Here is a 20,580-nt window from a genome sequence, read left to right on the forward strand (position 1 = left end):
TGCTCAATTAATCAATCTGCAACCACAGATGTCCCATTAATCCTTTCAAATATGGATCAAATGCACCTAAAAAGCAGAATTAAAGCTCGGCAGGCAGCACACCCAGGTGCTGTGGATTATCCACACTAGACAAAGAACAGCTCAAGCACGGAGCTGCTACAAAAGGCCACATCACGTGGATGCAGCACTCTGGCTTCAAGGGCCAGCTCTTCAATGGGAACAGCTGGAGCTGCTTTTGTGAAGCTTTGAGCTCAAAATCACAGCCCTTGCCAGACTTCGCTTGGCTCCACAATAATTCACCTCTGGAGCCTCAACAATGTCTGCACAAATGCCAGGGGACAGAGGACTGGCGCTCCCAGTTTTTGCTCACAGGCTCAGCTCAGGAGTATGAGCCTCACGTGGGAGCCCTCTTGCTGTGCAGGACCAAGCAGACTCCACACAGGCCTCTGTGGGATCCCCAGAGATGGGGGGAAATTAGTAACTCAGCCCCAAAGATGCAAGAACGCTTGATCCAGCACACAATGTTGCTCAGGCACAGTGATGCAAAGACAGAGCCCTGCAGCTCCACAGAGAGAGCAGACCTAAAGCTGCGTTGTCAGCCCACAAGGCTCTGCAAAGCCATGTCAGGAGCTGGAGCTGCCTCTGCAGCCAAAGCCAGCCCTGCCAGTGACAGGAGCCCTGTGCCACCCCATATGACATGTCTCCTTGTGCCCTCCCCACCTCCTCCACTCCGGTTTTTACACTCAGGTTGCTCCATCACTTGCTTCGGAAAGCATGGTAAGGTTGTTTACTTTTTTGTGTGGCAGCACAGCTGCTAGCTTCAGCACAGGTACGGCCATCTGCTGTTTAAAAGTACATCAGGTGAGAATGAAAACCCCAGTCATGCTCTCCCTCACAGCCTTCCTTTTGCAAAAGTAAAAATATCCTGCTATTTAACTGTCCTTTTGCATGGCAAGCATTCAGTCTGTCTCCATGTGGCCACAAAATTTACCTTTTAGGAATGTGGGTGGCAATGACTGCATGCAGTGTTACAGAGGAGAACCTACCAGGGTTTTGATGCATTATTTTTTCCATAAGGCCGTGTGTCTCTATTAGAATTACTACTGGTACATCCTGGGATTACATTTGTATTTCCATAATAAGTGGTTCAGTCTTTGCATGATTAACTAGCACATTAGAGCCCTTTTCCTCATTGTTTCATTTTGGCAGAAAACCTAACAGGCTTTTACAGCTAGAATGTTGCTAGAAACTCCTGCATATGTGATCCTGCACTTTGAATAATTTAATTTTGTCTTATACTAAAGTGGTCAGCAACATCTAGGTCTTACTGTATTAAACTCCCAGCCTCCACCGTATCAGTTTGGTTGCTCAGCTTCACATCATCAGCAAAATTTCCCCCATGCTCCTACTTTCCTGTGCTAAGTTCATTAGTGTAAACACTAAGCCAAATAGGTCCCAGCAGGCTGCAAACAGACATTAGCAACCAGAGTATCTACTCTACTGAGGGTTCTCTAAAAGTTTATGGACTGCTAGAAAAGAGAGGAATAAATACCTTGATGAAACAATGTGCTGCTGCTGAGAGGGAACCTGAGAAGCCTGCCTGATCTGCAGGCAAACAAATGCATCTCCACTGACAGGCACTGTAAAACAGTGAACTTACTGGGCATGCAGGGAAACTGTTGGTAAAACATGCAAGATACAGCAAGACAACCTATCTGAAAGGTTGAAATCAGTGCTCACATGAAGTCAGAACAGGAAGCCTCATGCAATTACACTTAAGCAATTTATTACTTCGTGAATCATATTCTTGGGGGAATATGGAAGGTTTTCAGATGAAAATAAGTAAGAAAATGAGTAGGAACTGAAAATAGGAGAAAAAAGATTAAGGAGATCTTTGTAGATTAACTAAAAAATATCTACAGAGAAGAGCAATTCAGAAGGCATGTTTATATCCTTCAGAAATTTGAAGAGTGACATAACTAAACCAAAAACCTCGCCTACAAAGAACATGCCTCAAAATGAAATAGTCAAAGAACATACGGTAGTTTCCTAGAAGCATGTGAGAAGCCCTCATTATCTCTTACTGATTTCTACAAGAAAACTTGAAAAAAAGTTAGAACACATTTTATATCACTATTTCTCATTACTTAGGCATACTCTGAGGTAGCCCTACAAGTCCGTGCTGTAATTAACTGCTCTTTGGGTAGCAAGTCTATGCATAATAGGAAGTCTAACGACCATACAGCTGCTTTTTGTTTATACATGCATGCATATGTATACATACACATAGATAAATAGTGGATAAATAAAATTAATTGTTCATCTAAGTTTAATTATTAAGAAATCATTAATATGATCTTGTCTTGAAAACTATTAATGACTGTTTTTCAATAATGCCAACACCATCTAGTTTGGGAGAGCAACAGGGACTGATGCATCAAAATCCACAGCTCAAAACCTGCAGCTCAGTTCCACTTGCGTTTATCATCTGAATCTTAACCTTAAAGCTAATTAGAAGCAAATGAAAAACCTCAAATGTCTCCAACTAGCTCGGCCAAGCTGAACTCTCTAACAATATGCAATAAACTACCACATCCAGAGTGTATTTATTAATCTGTCTTCACATTCTAGCTGCTTGACCAGTGAAGGTATGCTTTTTAATACTACAAATAGCTTCTCTCCCACAAGCTTTCTGCTTTCAGGCCTGTGTCATTAAGAATCTAGATAGTAACAACAGTTACAATTTAATATTAAACTTAAATTATTGCAATGTATACTTGCTTTTTATGTAAAAAAAAAAAAAAAAAAAAGTCTGACAAAAAGCAATACTGAACACAAATATGCTCAATGAAACTGAATCTAAATGCTTCCTGCTTAAAAAATAAAATCCTGACTTCTTCAGGAACCAATGATAAAAACTCCCAAATACTTCAATGCAAATTTGTTTTTCTGACAGTATCTATGGTTTTTAATAATAAGCAATGTGCCTGCATGAGAGCCAGCAGCCCAATAATAATGACATAGACTGGGTCTCTATTTGTCCTCAGATATGTGAGCACCTTCAACAAGCATCTGACGGAAAGCCCATGTGTCTGACTGATAGCAAAACTGCTCTTAAGTAGCTACTGGATTTTGCACTCTCTGTGAACAGAACACATTGTCTGCAGGGTAAATATTTCCATTGTGGGCTTCATGATTGCCTCATTCTGGGAAGCTAGAACTATAGCACAGTTAAAACTAACAGAAGAAAAAGCTCTGGAAACTAATAAAGCACAATATAAAAAGAAACAAACTTTGGAATGCAGTGAATGTTTTTCATTAGTGTCCTTTTAAGCACCTGCTTCTTCCATCCATAACTTTATTGGATTTTTACAGAATTTTAATACCTCCTAGTATTGGATTTTACTGAAATAAAAAAAAAAAAAAAAAGTCCTGGTTTGGAAGAATAAACAAACATCTTGAAAAATAAGCTAAAAAAAATAACCCCCAAAACCTCTACAGCATATGTAAGGAAGTGTGTCTAATCCTTTGCTCATGGGATTGGCATCACAAAAGTGTTCCTGCATTACATCTGCTTCAGCATAAGCCCAGATGCACAGAGCTCAGGACTAACCTTAATGCGGAACAGGTGCAGCTGAACGCATGTGAGAGAGAGAGGCACCGAGGGAGCAAAATCGGGTGCTGCAACAGAAGGTATGTGACCAATACCGGTAACACGCATGGCCTCAGTGTGGTGCTACGCAGAGGAAACTCTCAAGTGATTGCCCACGAGGCAGCTGCAGGTTGTGGTCCCCAAGGCTGTGGCTGCTGGCAGGAAGAGAGAAGTGCCCAAGTCTTGGTGATGTTCACTTGCAACACCTGCAGTACACGCTCTGTGGGACTCCATGCTGCAGCAGATTCAGACATAACTAATGCCCTTCATCTAAGGGCTTACCTAAGATTAAATCTCATTTGCTCCTCATGCCTCTCCTTTTCATAGCTTCAACAGGAATCACATTGAACATACACAGATGTTCGTGACAGATAATATTGCACCACTTTATGATGTCAGATAAATAAGATTCTGAGAACTAAGTGTGTAAAAATGCATTCTGCTAAATTTTGTGGCAGTAGTGATACATTTCAAAAAAAAAAAAAAGGGCAGAAAAAAAGCAAAAGCGATTCCAGGATGCTCATAGCTACACAGAATGGTGATCTTCCATCCCATTATTCCATGCAAATGCCTTCTGCTATGATAATTTGCTATTTCACTGTTTCCAAGCATGTTTTATGTTTGCATAAAGACATCGAAGTGCTTTTTTTGTAGATTTGCTTTGAAGCCCGCCAGTTTGCACACCAGCAGCCCTCCCCAGAGACCCCTTCACACAACTGCTAAGAAGCGCATTGACACAATCATTAGCACAGGAGGCGTGTGCTGGGGGCATATGCAGTGGTTCATGTACAGCCCAGGGGAGTTGCTTTATCTTAATTAACAGCGTGCTAGACACTGCTCACCTTTAGAGGCAAAAGCTGACAAGCCACAGAAGAGTGTTAGAGCAGCTTTTCTTGCCTTTGGGTTGCAGAATGTGGAGGTCCTGCAGAAACAGCATCAGCAAAGGCTACCCTCCATCCTATCCTGCTCAAGACAACTCTGTCCAGCTGCAAGGGGTCTACCTTTAGAAACCATGTTAACTGTCTGGGCAACTCCTTCTGATCAGCTGGATCAAAATGCAAATGGTAACTGGATATTTATATGAAAACTATCTAGTAGAAAATAGACTACTCACCTGCCCAGGATATTGCACTGCAGAGAACTGGCTGAGTATTTCTAAGCTGATACTGGAGAAAGGTAGGGAAAAATCCTCTGCAACTACACTAGCTTACAGTTGGTTACTTCTGTGGTAGTAAACAAAACAGAACCTAACAAACAACCCAACACAGGCACATAAAAAAAGCTATCATAAAATACACACACACACAGAGCTGTCATAAAATACATTCATTGGCCCATATTAAAAGAACAATCAAAAAAAGCCTTTGTAGGTAGAATCCTCCTAATTGCAACTTTACCAGTGTTAAAGGCTCAATGATGTTCTGACACTATGTGTTTTTAAAATGCTAGTAAATGCATTTTCTGTGACAAGAATTTCTCCCCATCTCCATTATACATGGGGCCACTCATCCACATCATATTCCTCTTTCATGCCAGCCAGGCTCAGAACAGACTAAGGCATGACACACGTGGGAAGACACCCTTTCATCATTCAGTGAAAGCTCACATCCTCTGCAGCAACGTAATAGATAGCATGGAAACATTGAGGCCATGTAAGTTAGAGCGACCAGGAGGAGAGAACCAAAAGACAGCCCATTCTCGGTGGGACACACGGAATTGTACAAGCACATTGTAAGGAAAGAATTAGTATTAAAGGCATTTTAGCTGTATGCAACCTGGTATTGTGTAAAGGTGTATTTGGTAGAAAAGGCATTTTTCATTTAGCAATTTTGATTAATTCTTGCAAAGCTATATTGCAGCTGATCTGGATGCTACCGATTAGCTTTCTTTTTACAGTGACCACTGCTGCACATATATATTCTTCTACAGCTGGCATAAAGATCCCTGGCATAAAGCAACAGTTCATTGTTCCTGAAGGTTATGTATCCCTTTTTACCTCTATTGTTTTCAAAGGATGCTTTTGATAAAAATCAATTTAGAATATTTTTAAATCTGTAATTTCTCTGTAAATTAGAAAAAAAAAAAGTTACTGGATCCAAGTTATTTTTGCTCTCATTACAATTCATATGTTAGCTTCCAAAAATTTGATATTTTTTTTTAAAAGAAATTCCAAATATCAGAAGTAATCAAACTGTGTAAAATGTAATCTTACTTACAGCACAGAATTTGGAGACTACAAATTTGTTAACTAGCAGCAAATAGTATGAGACAGAACCTTTGTGTATATATGTTGTGCACAGCATGCATTTGGATAACATGCTTTAGTTTTGAAACTGCATGCTTCAGTACAGTTTGCAGGACATAAAAGCAGAGTAGTTTTGCGACACACAAAGTGGATTTTTTTTGTTGCCATGTTCCACCATGTTCAGGGAGACCACTCCTATTCTTGTCTGAACAAGCCAGCAGTAGCAGGTAGCCACAGAATGCAAGATTGATTGGTGCAAAAACAAACACTTTAGGAGAGACTCATTTCTCATGTTAGGAAACTATATTAAAGACTTCAGTCTCTGTTCTTTTCTCATCAGTGTGTGTATGTTGTAATATTGGCAAGACAGAAAGCTGAGATAAAACAAATCTTTTAGTTGGCAGTTCTTAATATTCTGATATCTTAGGCAACAATGCAAGACTTCTAGAGCCTTATTTGAACACACATTCCTCTCTGAGGGAAGTATGTATGTACTAATTTATTTTAGACTACCCCAATAATCCACACTATACATATGCACATTGTAATGTGTTTCAATATTAAGTTGAAATACAGAGTTATAGAATCATTAAGGTTGGAAAAGACCTCCAAGATCATCTGATCCAACCATATCCCTACCGCCAATATTACCCACTGAACCATGTCCCTAAGTATATTTCATTTAAATGCTCAAAGTCTTTTCGAGATCATGCACTGATGCTCTTTGATGGTGAAAAGCCAACTAAAAGAATCACAAGAGCGCTAAATCAGAAAGCGACCAACGGGCATAGCTTAAATCTTACCTTGGCTGTTTTTTTCACGAGTTGACATTTTTGCTGGTTATGGAACAGAAATAAAATATCTTAAAACTATTTCTAAATTCTCACTCTAACCTGCTTTGATGAAGACTGGCATATAGTTCCAAAACTTAGAAGCTTTGCTTTCATAACCTCTCTCCATTTACGCATGTACACAAACAGAAAATATAAGGGAAATAATCAAAAAAGCTAAAAAGCCTTTTTTTTTTTTTTTTTAACCCACAGAAGTAAAATAAATGATTCTACCACCCACCAAACTTTTCTGTCCTTCCTAAAGATTCAATCCGATGAGGCATTCTCCATAATTTCAAAGATCTTTATAAAAGTATTGAAAAAGAGAGGGAAAGAGCAATTCTTGGAGTAGTTATTAATGCAGTTTTAGCTCTACATCCTCGTTTCATAACCATCTTCCCAGTGTATTTATTTACAGGAAATACTATTCAGTCAAAGACAAAACTTTTCATCTTCATCCAGTATTTAAAAATAAATATTTTTATTTACCTTGGCTGACGATGACATCTTTGTGCCTGGGGAAAAATTCAAAATAATATCATTAGTCTGTGAAATAATTATGAAACCCATATCATCTAATTTTATATATTCCATTTTGCAGTCTCAGTCTCTGTACAGTTTAACTGTACTAGAGGATGCTATAACTAATCTTGATGAACATACAAAAATTTTACACACACATTATTTTACTCAGGTCTCTGTATCTGTTCAGTCATTTAATGTCTTTGGCAATACGGCAGGGGTTCCTAAGAACTACTGTGATAAGAAAAACTAAAAAGCTTTTTAAAACAAATTATGGCAGCTATATTCCTTGTGCACAGAAAAATCCATTTTGAGAGAGCAAACGTGTAACAACCAAATGTTTTAAGCTGCCAAACACCCTCAGGACTGCATGCAAGCATTTAACACCTGTCAAAATAAGCTGTCCACACACAACACCACAAAATTTTCTAGGAATTAATCCTGTTGGACATGTGGATTAAATGTAAGCAAGTTGCAGTTTCATTTAAAATGGATCCATGCAGTATTACTGGATATATAGCACAAAGTCTTCTTAAGGAGTGCAGTTCAGATGTCTCTCCTTGCCAGAATCAGGAATGAACTATTCATGAAAAAACTCAGACCTTTTTTGTGAAGAGGGGAGAAATACTAATTTCCAGCATCAGAGCTACTTCTTATCAGAATAACACTCCTTGATGGGAGAATGTATTGCATAAAAAATACCCTTGAATTCATTTGAAATTCAGCAGGAAGGTATGAGTGGCATCCAGTATTTTTAGCTGGATGGAGGTCACATTTTTGTAACAGTGACAAAGGGTCAAGGCATATGCATGAGGAAAGTCATCTCTGGCTACAATCATTGGTACAATCAACCTTCACCATGCTGAAAAATGACAAATTAAAGCTGGATTCCCTATTTTGCCTGAAAATCACTGAATGATGGGCTGCCGTGGGAACCCTGTTACTTCTTGTGGCTTTATCAGACTGATTTACAGCTCAGTGCTGGCTTAAAGACTGAGCTTGCTAAACAAAGTCCATATCCTGGGCTGGTAGCGCAAAGCACATGTAAAACATTTCTGTCCTGGGGCCCACAACAGGGGCTGAGTTCTACTCCCTTGCATAAGACTCGGGTAACTTTAGGCAGATTAGGCCAACTTTTCTTAATTGGGAACTCTAAATGCAATATATCAATATGCCTTTGCACAACACAACTGATTCTGCTGGAAATCAGGCATGCAGGATCTACCTAGTAAATTAGTATTAATGTGTGTTTTTGAATGCAGATTTAGTTTTTACTATAAATTTGAGCATAAGAAAAAGGTACACAATACAGTGTGCAATACCTAGTGTTCAATTCAATTCAATAGTCTACAATTGACAATGTTGGAAGCTTCATTTTTGCCCAATACTTACAGATACAACAGCTTCGAATTGTGAACAGGTAACTTTCTCTGACAGTAATTAATCCCAATCTTTCCTCATCCACTCTTTTGTTAGATACCCTATTTGCTCTAAGTAGAGATTGTAGAAGGGTGGCATTTAAAGTTTTTCAGAGAAAAAGAAGAATTGCAGGAAAATGAAATAAGGCACCTATTTTGACCTTGCCTGAACCAATACACAAAATGGGAATAAAAGTAAAATTTATTTTTCGTTATTAACAAATTTAAAGCATAACACACCGTGAAAGATATTTTATTAAGATAACTAAAGTCAGGAAAAGAAACTTTGATAAAGTAGAAATCAAGACAGAGGGATTTCCATTCCTAAAAATTATCTATAAGTGCCCTGCTATAATTGAAATTGCCAAAAGGCTTTTAAATTCCCACAGTGAAAAACAATTACAAAAGGAAAAGAAGTACTTGCAAAATATGCAACCCACAATCCCTCACACACAGCACTTGACTGTGCTGCAGAGCTCTTGAAGCTCGGCATAAAGCTTTTAGTAAATGTGCCGATATCCACACCCAAGATTACTTTACGATGTTTTTGTTCTTCCCATTCCTAGGGAAGAAGGAATGCACTTGCACCACTCTTGAGTAAGTATATGTTTGACTTATACGCAAGCTCAGGAGAGCACTACAGACACCATCATGGAAGTTAATCAGAACGGCCAGAAGAGTTTTATTTTTCATAGTGGAAGGGGCTTTCAGGTAGTCCTGCCTTGGACCAATTAATGACAATCTAAAGATTAATGAAGGGATATATGAGATCTGCAAGGACATCCAGATGGAGAAGCTGGCAGCACTTCTGGGGCAAACTCAGAACTCAGAAGGATCTCAGCAAACAGGAGAGGGCTCAGCCTGAAAGCCAGCACAACAATTTCAACAAAGTGATCACAATTTCAACAAAAGTCAAAAAGGAAACCAAGCATGCAAATGTGAAACAGGAAGCCCAAGTGGCAACGAGCATTAAGGATAAAAAGTGGGTCACAGCAGGGGTCAACAATGAGAAGTTAGAGCAAAATGCAAACTCTTGTCTGTGCTGACAGAAATGTAGAAGTAACTGCTCTGAGCTCTTCTTCCCTCGTGAGGCCCCTGCTGGAGACCACAAACTGAGAAAACCTGCTGCTGAAGAAGAGCACAAGAGGGCTACAGAGCATCACCTATGTGGAAGGCTTGAGGAAATGGGACTTCCCTCTGTGGAGAAAAGATAATATAACAGCTAATAAGTGACAAACTACTGCCACCAATCACTACTCTCATAAAATGTCATTTTGATTTATATACATGATGGTTTGACATCATTTGATTTATATACATGATGGTTTGACATACATGACATATTGGAGATCCAGGCACACTTTATGTTGAGAGCAGCATCCCACTGCTCACTTAGGACAGGTCATGCAGAACATGGCAGGGGAGGCCCTGGTCTCACCTCAGCAGCTGTTGGCCTAGCACGGGGCCTAGCACTCTCCATGCTCACTCCTCCAGAACTACATAACACCCTTCTCATTAATATTGTGGAGACATGGTGCTCTATGCCTGATCAATGAGCTAAATGAAATAGCCAAACATCGCTGATTTCTTCAGCTCTACAATGAAGTTTGGTGACACTTGGGTTCACTGGGACACCCAGGAAAGCAAGCATGTGCACAGTCAGTGTGTCAAAATCAGCTCACTTGTAGAAATTATTGACAACAGCTGTAAGGTGGGTCTAGAAAAACATTACAACACTTTATTATTCAAATAGAATTAAACTCTTTTAGAAAGATAGAAGTAATGGAAGGAAAACCTCGGCACAGTGGAAATTAAGCTGAAAAGAAAATCCCTGCCTGTCATCTAGAATCTTCAAGCAGAAATCTGTTAAGCAGTTTGTTTGAGAGACCTTTCTGAAATCAAAAATGTTTTTTACAATTACAATCTACTTTAGAAATATACGTGTCAATTTCAGTAGATTAATTTCAAGGAAATATACCAGCATTTTCAAATAATTTTTAATCACCAAAAGACTGGTCAGAAACTTCACAACAGTAGCATTAAGCCATAAATCATAATTCATAACACACAATTCTGCTAACACAAACAAGCAATAATAAAATACTTTTACACTCACACCCCACATTCACATTTTGTAATGATTTTAAGATTCCACAGGCAGCTGGAGTGCCACACTTACAGATTATGCAAGTAATTACTCATGGCAAAAACAAAGATGCAAGTGGTCTTTGCATATGCTTATTTACGTTCACTGAAATTATGCAGTTTCACAATATTTTGACTCTAAAGTTCACTCACTTTTATGCACCAAACTATACATACTTGTCTGCATTCTTTGTCACTTTCGATATTAATTTAGATGTTGATGCTACTCTCAGCAGCTTGTTACGACTGTCATCCGAGCCCTCCCAGGCACTGTGAGGTTTTTCAGCAGTCAAGGATCTCTTTATGCTAGAAGAAAAAAATATATTTTAGAATGACAAATTAATAAGATAACAATAACTGGAATGGGTACTCAACTGACAAGCAGCAGTAGACAAAAGCAGAGCTAGGTCTTCCTTCAAGCTGAAGCATGAAACAGGAAAAAAAGATTAGTCAAAAAGTTCTAATGGGATGAATGAAAACAATGTAGCAAGACAGTTGCCAAATGTTTTATCCATGCCTTTCCATTTTCACATGCTCTTACATAAAGGCTTGAACAAAAAATCTCTATACTTCATTACAAATGAAGCTAACAAATTACCAAAAGGGAAAAAAGAGGCTATAATGTATTAGCCTTAAAGAATAAGTTTTTTTAAAGAAATAGAAAAAGAATGTAGATTTTTTTTTTTCACTGATTAACTGTTCATCAGCTTTAAAACACTAATTTCGGTGGTGGAACAGTTCTATCAGAGTATGATTTAATATATTTTTTTTCAAATAAATTCTTCTAAATCACATTTATTGCTTTAATCTTTTTGAAAAATGTCTGCAAACGTCTCACGTGAATAAGGCAGGCTAGATTTTGTCCAATGTTATAGACAAATAAATCCATGAATTCTGATGTAGTTTTTCAGCAATCTCACTGTAGCCAATTTACACTAATGGCAGCCTGAAAAGCTTTGCAGTCTCTAGTTCATTAGTTTCATACCCATCTTAAATCAGGGAAAACTTTCAAAAGTTTTTGAGGCCATATTACTCAACCAACTGACTTAGTATGCATCTGTCCTGCTAACAGCGTTACACTTCATCCCATCCGAAATGCTTTTTGCAGGAGTAAGATCTGCAGCCTCATAACCGGCAAGCTCACCTCCACAACACCTCAAGAGGCTGGAAAAGGTCCTGTGACAAACACGTTAATCAAATCACATTAAACCATTAAGACTCTACAAAAGCATTTACTTATTTTTTTTCCCCACACTGCAAAAGATTAGTATGCAAGACTTCAGACAAACACCTTTACAGTGAGATACTGGGCAGAAGAACAGGCCGCAAGTTCAGCTTCAGACAATGTAGAGTTTGTGCAAGACATGGAGACAGAGCCTTTATGGAGTGTTATAACATGCATCAGTCAAGTGGAAATTTAAATATTTACTAGAACTGTAAATTCAAGCAATGCAAGACAACAATCTTGTGAATTACAGGAAATTTCAGAGGAGTAATTTTCATTTATTTAAGAGTTTGAGTCTCCTAAATGACAAACAGTAAAGAATGTCATGCCTTCCTAAACAATAGGGTAACCATGAACCAAAAAACAAAACCAAAAACCAAAGAAAAACAAACAAAAAAAAAAACACCCACCACCACCAAAGAATAAAAACAAACAACACACCAAGTGATCTGGACAGTCTTTAAATCCAGAAATAATGACTCAAATCTTAAAATCCATTAAAAAAAAAAAAATCAATGCCCAATTTCCACTAAAATGAGCGGAAACATAGAGGCAATCCTAAATAAGCTCCAACCTTCAGCCAAGCCAAGCAGTTCTATAATTTGGGTGTCAGAGGTGTGAAGAATTAGAATAAAAGCGAAGTGTCCTGCAATCTAGCAGGAACTGAACAGGGTGGAGGGCAAAAGAAAAAGCAAATAAATTGGAAAATAAATAAATAAATCCAAACTGCAGTCACATTACAGAATAATGTGAGAAGAAAAACATCCAAAAAGGTAGAGTTGCAGTAATACTAGCATTTAATAAATGCTGTTACAACACATAGTAAACAGCCTTGTGCAAAATACACTCCACAATTCAGCTACTTCAGACAAAACATTTGAAGTGTATTTTAAGAAAAGATCAAGTCAGAATCACTGTTACATATTTTTGAATGACTGATTAGAGGTAAAGTAGCTTTACCATATAAGTATTTCAATCACTGAGAAAAATCTTGTAATCTTAAAAATTTACTCAAATAAAAAGTGCATTTGTAGATATTTGATTTGTTACAATGCATTCCGAATGCATCTTCTTCCACACAAAAAATCAAACATTAACTTGATAATGAAATTAGAGCTATTTCACATGACTTGTTGTCAGATATGTACTCAGTATCATTTCAATCATTTTCTATCTCTGTACTGTGAAAACCTTTTAGCTGGAGCAGAACTCTTGCTTTCTTGAGTTTGCCTGTGTGTTTGGAGAGTCTGTGAGGAGGGCTGGGGAGAAGGTGATGCTTGAGTTTGTGGATTTTGATCATTAGAGTGAGATTCCTCTTTTTTTTCTTTCTGTCCTGGAGGTTTTTCCTTCTTTTTTTCTGTACCGCTGTAAAATAAAGTATAACATAGGGAGAAAAAAAAAAAGAATAAGCAAATAAATTAAAAAGGTGGGAGAAAATGCCCTCTATGAAAAGATGGGAGAAGCATGTCACAACATTATAAATATATGATCACTAAGAAAAAACTGTATACTCACTCTGTTCAGGTTAGCATTTTAAATAAGATTTGGCTACCTTTTAAATACGATTTACTTACAAGCTCCAAAAATAAAAAAAGTGATGGAGGCACAGAAATTGGTTTAATTATTTTTACTGCGTAGATGTACTAAGTTTACACTGATTTAAATACAACTTTCATTTCAGTATGTCCTTCATGCTTGGGTGATGTTACAGCATTCAAAGCTGACACAAGATGATGCAGCAGAATTTAAAGGAAATCATTCCTGAAAATTCATCACAATTTTGATCTGCAGTTGAATAAAATTAGACTATCTTGCCACATCTTTAACACCATCAGTACAAAAGAGCTAAGAATCATCTTTATTTTCTTATATTTATTAGGTTAACATTTCAAACGGCTTTAAATATATGTCATTCATTAAGGATCTAACCAAAGGTCCACTACATAAAGAGAAAGAGTACGTAAAAGATACTTGTATAAAACAAAGTGCTTTGCAATATACCAAATCACACAAATCATAACAGGACCTGAAAGACAAGAGAGTTCTGTAGTACATGACATATTTTTTTAAAGACTAAAAAAAAAAACAACTCTTCCAAGATAAATTTATCAATGAAACAAAGCAAGGTACAAGCACCAGCTAAAATAGGAAAAGAAGGATTTTTCTCTTAGGTTCAAAATAACCTGCAAAGTAAAGAAATAAACTATATCTTTCTGAAGGGAAGTATTTAGATTTCTATTCCTTCACATCACTTCTCCCCCAAACGTTGTATAATCTTAATTGTTTTTCCATTTGCTTTTTTCCACCAAACACTGTAAGTGAAAAACAGTGAATCAATATTCAAAATAAATGAATGAAAATGGGACTTGATTTTAATACAACACTCATAGGACCCTCTTGTTTCATTTGTTACTCAAAGTCTGTCATCCACCACTAAGACAAAACCCTCAACACTTCAATATTTCTAAATGCCGCTTAAGGAGCACTGAAGACCAGCTTAAATAAATTGCAAAAAATAACAAGAAACACCAACATTTAAGGATCATTTAGGTTTTCTTCTGTAAACCACATCAACTAGTTAAACGCATCAATACAATACATCAATGTCACACTTTCAGAAAGATGAAAGCAAAACAGAGCATTCACATTTGTGTAAGGCATATATGTGATCATGGAGAATACAGCTTGAAGAACCGTGAGGTTTTGATTAACAGTTTATAGCCAGAATTCCCTCATTCACTAGAAACAGAGTTTTTTTTAATCTGAACACTTCACTTACAAAAGGGCAAGAGGGCACTTTTTCTTTTTTTTTTTTTTTTCCTCCATTCTCTGGCAAGAAATGCAATATAGAGAAATAAATTCAATGAATGTCTTATTACTAAAGAAAATAAGATACTCTTTATTCTTTTTGTGAGAGGTACACTTGCATTCATACTCTCATAAACATAACATTTCTCACAACGACTTCCATCTACTAGGAAAGAACTATTTTTTTTTTCTTCTTTTATTTTTTCCCTCCATTTTCCCTTTCCCTCTGTTCAGGGATTTCAAAATAGTTTAATTAGAGGAAAAGCGATGAGGGAAACAAGAGGAGAGAGAACACGCAAATATAATTACTCCACTTAAATAATTCCAATTTGCAAGTCAACAAACAATGGTCCTACATGATTATAACAATGGTCCAGCAGGCTCTATGTTCTGTTTCAGACAGCGGTATAGAATCATAAGGGTTGGAAAAGACCTCCAAGATCATCTGGTCCAACCATCCCCTACTACCAATGTCACCCACCAAACCATGTCGCTAAGCACCTCATCCAACCTTTCCTTGAACACCCCCAGGGACAGTAACTCCACCACCAGTGATTCTAAGATTCAACTCTTTATTCCTCTAGCAAGCTCAGGTGAATGCCATCTGCTGACAGCAGCATATCACCCAACCTGTTTCATATTACCATATTACCTGTTTTGTCTCATATTTTCTGTGTTCTTACCCAAACTCACTCAGCTCATCTGATCCACCTCCTAGCCTATAGGTTCAATGTGAGAATCTCTTCAATATCTTCATTGAACTTGTCAGCTATAGACTGTCCGTTTCCATTTACCATTACTTTCCCTCCTTAGCTTTGCATCTTTGAGTGCCACTGGATCACTGCTTGCTCAGTTGCAGCACAAGGCATACCTGGGGTTCCAATACAATGTTTTTATTTGGCACCAGGTGGCAAGTAGGCTTTTTTTTTTTTTTGACTGCCATTTTAATTTGAAAGTAAAATATGTAGATATCTGGCAGTCTAGGTATTGAATATCTGTGTGCTGAATTTATTTGGTTTACTATCTCCTGTTAAAATATTCAGCTTAATCGTATTATGACTGGTATTACTGAGTGGCTCTCCCACTAAATCCTCTTGAACAGCTAATACCTCTTGTGCAACAACTGAAACCAAATCAAAGACAGTACCTTTTTCTTGTGGGTTTCTAAAGACTAGTTTTTCTGGGAAGCAGTCGTTTAATGCATCCAGAAATTCTTTCCAAATCCCAGCTTGGTGAGGCATTTCTTCAGTCCACATGTGAGTATTTGAGATCTATTACCGTCCTAATTTTCCAGATTCTCCAATTTCACTTAGCCCAATGTTTCATCCCTTGGACCACAACACACTGGCAGCTACTGTGGAGGGTCATCATTCTGAAATACGAAGACTATTCTTACCAGAAGCTGTTTTCAGGCAAATATTTAGTCCTAAAGAAAATTATCACAGGTCTCTGTGACAGAGTACAGTACAAAGTAAAAACACGTTTCCAACTCGAGTGATACACAAGGTGTGCAACATATTTTTTGTTGAAAGGTGTTTCGGTACCTCTATCACACATCAGTTCCAGACTGTAGGGATGAAATTTTCCAAACATACATGACTTCACCTCTGACAATGGGACATCATCTGTTTTTTTTCACAGTGATGTTACTGGGCTCTGTTTTTAGTGCTCCTGAAGTGACAGCTGAAATTTTAGCATACATTTGTTGAAACAAGACACAACGCTGTTGTGAAGATACCGCCTGTAAGATCATCTCCATAATCTTACGGTGTTCATGTTGGTAGAACAAGGATTAAGCGGTCTAGGAAATGAAACTGTTTATTCATGGATGAAATCTCAGATATAGCAAGTTTACAGAGACCAGAGCCCCAGAAACATGCAATATTAAGACTGCACAAAACAAAGACGCTAAACTTCAAGAAAACCACAGTTTGGACACAAGGAGTACTCCTGATATATGTGACTAGATGTATGGCTACCTATATTTAGAACATGCAAAGCTATAGACAGGCTTTGGGGTTGTTTCATTACTCAAGTGTAGTTCTACATAAACAGATGAACCCCCATCCTGAAAAAAAAGCCTAGACAAGTCAAGGTGAAGCGTCCCAAAATCAGGTGACACCCTCCTTTTTCCTCTCTCCTTTTCATCATGACAAACTGTGTTAGAAACAGACATGTTTATCCTGACTTTATTAAGAACATGGGACTATTGAAATTCAATTATGATTCCTAACACAAACACTATTTAGTATTCAGCAGTTTTGCTTTTGCAAAAAAATAAAAGAAAAAAAATAATCACCAAAGCCCACATCTTCAGAGCCCGAGAACTTACATTTCCTTTCACCTTTCTTGAAATGGTGTTTTTATAAAAGGGCAAACCTATTTTTTTCCAAATACCAGACACTTTTTTTGGAAGACTGCAGAAATATAGGAGAACAGCTGAGCAGATAACTGAAGATAACTTAAACCTTCCTGAAACAAGCCTTGAAGAAGGCAGTCATGTATCTTTAGCTGCACTGGTAGTACAAAACCCTCCATCTGGACACTTTGTTTGGGGGCCCAGGAAGAGTTGCTCTCTGCACATTGAGGTTTACCTATTTTGACCCATCCAGGTCTCCTTCTAAAGACCTTAACTCAGATGAAAGGGATGCCGGCCACTCCACTCTCTTCTTCTTATGTACTCAAGCGTGTATCAGCCAATGAATCAGGAAGGCGATTCAGCACAAATGCGAACTGAACACTGCAGGACCTGGACTGGCTCTCATCAATGTGCTAAGAGCCACATGGATAAGATTAATGGAGAAGTACTAACTAACAAATACCTTCCTGCAGGAATGTCTTTTGTCCTGGTGCCTGTTGTGCTAGTAGATATACAGTGATCGGTTTCTAATTTATTGTAGAAAAATAAACATAAGTATTCAACAAGAAGATATACAATGCTACATGAGGGAGAAGAGTGAAGAACAGGGTATTACCCTTACTTTTCAAATTCCAAAGGGAACTAAAGCTTTTCCTGTTTTGTTCTTAACACAGCTTATATTTGCATGCAGCATTTTTATTCCCTGAAATATAACATTTCCCTGTCTTGTTCTATAGCAAAGTATTTACATACATACTAGAAGATAAAACAGCTACTGGAGTTACCAGAGTACGCTACAGAGGCCAAGAAGTTGTTCACATAATTTACCACAATTATACATTAAGAGCATTCCCTGTCCCATGGCTATACCTGGAAGCCTGTTCCTCCCAACAAATATAAATAATTGCAAACTATTGATTAAATAAGCGATGTGATGGCTATTTAACAGACCCACAGAAGGAGTAGTTACAGAAACCCTTTGCTTGCTGTATGCAGCTGAAACCATTACATGGAGGGAAAATAAAAGTTTTTGCTTTGTGCATAGCAAACTTAAATTGCAAATATTTAATCAGTGTTATTTTTATACATTTGAGATCTGATACACACATACTTTACAAAGAATAAGGCGTATTCTGGGTTAAGATTTTAAATTTTAAAAGTAAACTTGTATCTTAAAACTCACTATTGTTTCACAGCTATTTTGCTATTGCCTGCTATTTACACTCAGGACAATGAAGTCAGTTTTGTTCTTTAATTTCCTTGGGGAGGAGAAAAAAGATTCAGTTGAATACCAGAAGGAAAAAAAAAATCCAGTCATATTGGAAATACATTTGCCCCTTCTGTCCTTTAGTGAGAATGCATTTGGGCAGTATACACTAGAAATAGTCTTCATTTATGAATTCCTTTTAGAACCCTGCTTTAAGCAGCCCAACAACAGAGTACATTTCCATTGCTTATTCTTTTCTCAGAGAGCTCTGCTGTGGGTTGTGCAGAGGCAAAAACAAACCCTTGCTCTGTTTCTTTTTATTGTTGTTTGTTTTCCATTTTGCTTTTTAAAATATAATTTCAATCTTAGAAACAAGTCGGTACCTTTTTGCAGCAGATGAAAGAGTTTCTTTTCTGGCAACAGATACAGAAGAACTGTGGCTTGTTTTTCTGCTTCCCGTACTCCCGTTGGTTATACAGGACATCGAGATAGCTTCTCGGAGGCTTGGCTGACCTAGAGAGAAGGAAAAAAAAAAAAAAAAAAAGAGCACAAGGGTTTAAAATTGCAACAAAAAAAACCCAAACAAAAAAAAAAAAAAAAAAAAAAAAAAACAAAAAAAAAAAACATGAGCTCTCAGGGGTGGACCTGGTATTCCACAGAAGCAAGTTGAAATGCTCAGGACTACAATCCAGCTGGTATCCAGTGACATACTTTCATGATAGACTTAACCTAGACAGCTGGACAAGGGAGACCCGAGACCCTTAGAAAGGCAAGAATACGCTCTTATAAGAGTTGGCCTCTCTACTGCCACACTGCCAGCAAATAGTGACATGCCACATCTCTTTCCAGCTGTGATCCTCATGAAGAATTATAGGTTATGGCTAGCCTTGGTAAATTGGTTAGCTTGGACAGCTGTAGTACAGCAGATCAGATTATTTCAACTCCTTTTCAAAACCATCACAGTTCACAAATAATACCACATGAGGCTTGTTGCTTTCAATTTATTATTTTCACTGAAGTTCAGAGAAGTTGCAAACAGAAGCCCTCTCTCTACTGAGACTTATTAAGTTACACCTAGAGGAATATCCCTTAAATTAACCCCTAAGGGTTAATTTAACCCCTAAGGGTTGTGATACTAAGGATTAAAAAGAAAATCAGTTTTTTAGCTGCCCATTCCCATCTTAAGAAGATCTCTACTTTTGAGCATATGCAATATGGTAAAATTATTTCCGATATAGCTTTCTCCACTGAACATCTGCCCTCTCCAGTGAATGTTGCAGACTCCCTCCAGGGATGAATCAAGATTGTGTATGTGAAGAAGGCTGTTTGTCAGATGCCCACTTCACTCATTGCAGAAGTTTGAAAATATGCAGTGAATGTGGGAGGGGACTGCAAGGAAGAGGGGGGAGCGAAGGCTCTTCTATTTAAAGAGCTGAACGTTAGCCTGGCAATTGGCTCCTAGACCTTCCTCTGCCCCAGACCGTCAGTGAAATAAGTAACAGGCATTTTACCTAAACCTGACATTTCATTACTTTCTATTATTGTCCCCCTCTCTCCTTTTTTTTTTTTTTTTCTTCAGGTACCTGTCTTATTTTTAAGGTCATATACAGAAAAGTGTTTTGTCCCCTCCTCCCTCCAAGTTCTGAGCTTTCCCCTCTGAAGCATTACACGCACGGAAAAGAAATCTGGGCTACTCTCACATTAAGCATCCAAAGATCAGTGCTCACTTTTGACCCCATCTCTGTGTCACATCTCCATTGCATAAGCAGCAAATTGCTACTGCATCGCAGGGGCTCGTGATGTCCAGTCACTCAGACTTCAGCAACAAGCATGAAGGACACGACTGACAGGAAAATTACACGTCTATGTTCATGGCAGGCTTGGAATAGTGAGAAATAGATAAGGCATGAGGCCGCACATTGAAGATTAAAAGTGACTAGTAAAAAAGCAACTCTGTGCACTGAGGGCAAACTCATGCGGATGCATTATTAAAACCATACCAGCATTTGGTCAATTTGTCAAATTGCAGTTCTATCAGGCAGGCTGAGAGACAAACTAATTCTTATTTTAAACAAGCGTTTTACATACAAGAGATCTGTCAAGGGAATATTAGATTTCAGAGCTATTTGGATGAATGCAGAAAAGGGCTGACATGCATCCTGCTTCAAA

General features: G+C 37.9%; 1 protein-coding gene across 9 annotated transcripts in view; it reads right to left on the minus strand.

Annotated features, from left to right (window-relative positions):
- The window catches only part of EML4 (EMAP like 4), a 157,267-nt gene that overhangs the window by 42,277 nt on the left and 94,410 nt on the right, over positions 1-20,580 (minus strand). For 6 of the 9 annotated variants that reach the window (XM_035320630.1, XM_035320627.1, XM_035320631.1 and 3 more), the window contains exons 3-7: positions 18,795-18,924; positions 13,229-13,402; positions 10,990-11,118; positions 7,217-7,242; positions 6,701-6,733 (exon numbers count right to left, since the gene is read on the minus strand). In XM_035320630.1, coding sequence (XP_035176521.1) covers positions 6,701-6,733; positions 7,217-7,242; positions 10,990-11,118; positions 13,229-13,402; positions 18,795-18,924 — 492 coding nt within the window. The remainder of the gene's footprint in view (positions 1-6,700; positions 6,734-7,216; positions 7,243-10,989; positions 11,119-13,228; positions 13,403-18,794; positions 18,925-20,580) is intronic. The other 3 variants (XM_035320629.1, XM_035320632.1, XM_035320633.1) reach the window with 3 other exon arrangements.

This window comes from Oxyura jamaicensis, chromosome 3, assembly GCF_011077185.1.
Source record: "Oxyura jamaicensis isolate SHBP4307 breed ruddy duck chromosome 3, BPBGC_Ojam_1.0, whole genome shotgun sequence".
Lineage (NCBI taxonomy): Eukaryota > Metazoa > Chordata > Aves > Anseriformes > Anatidae > Oxyura > Oxyura jamaicensis.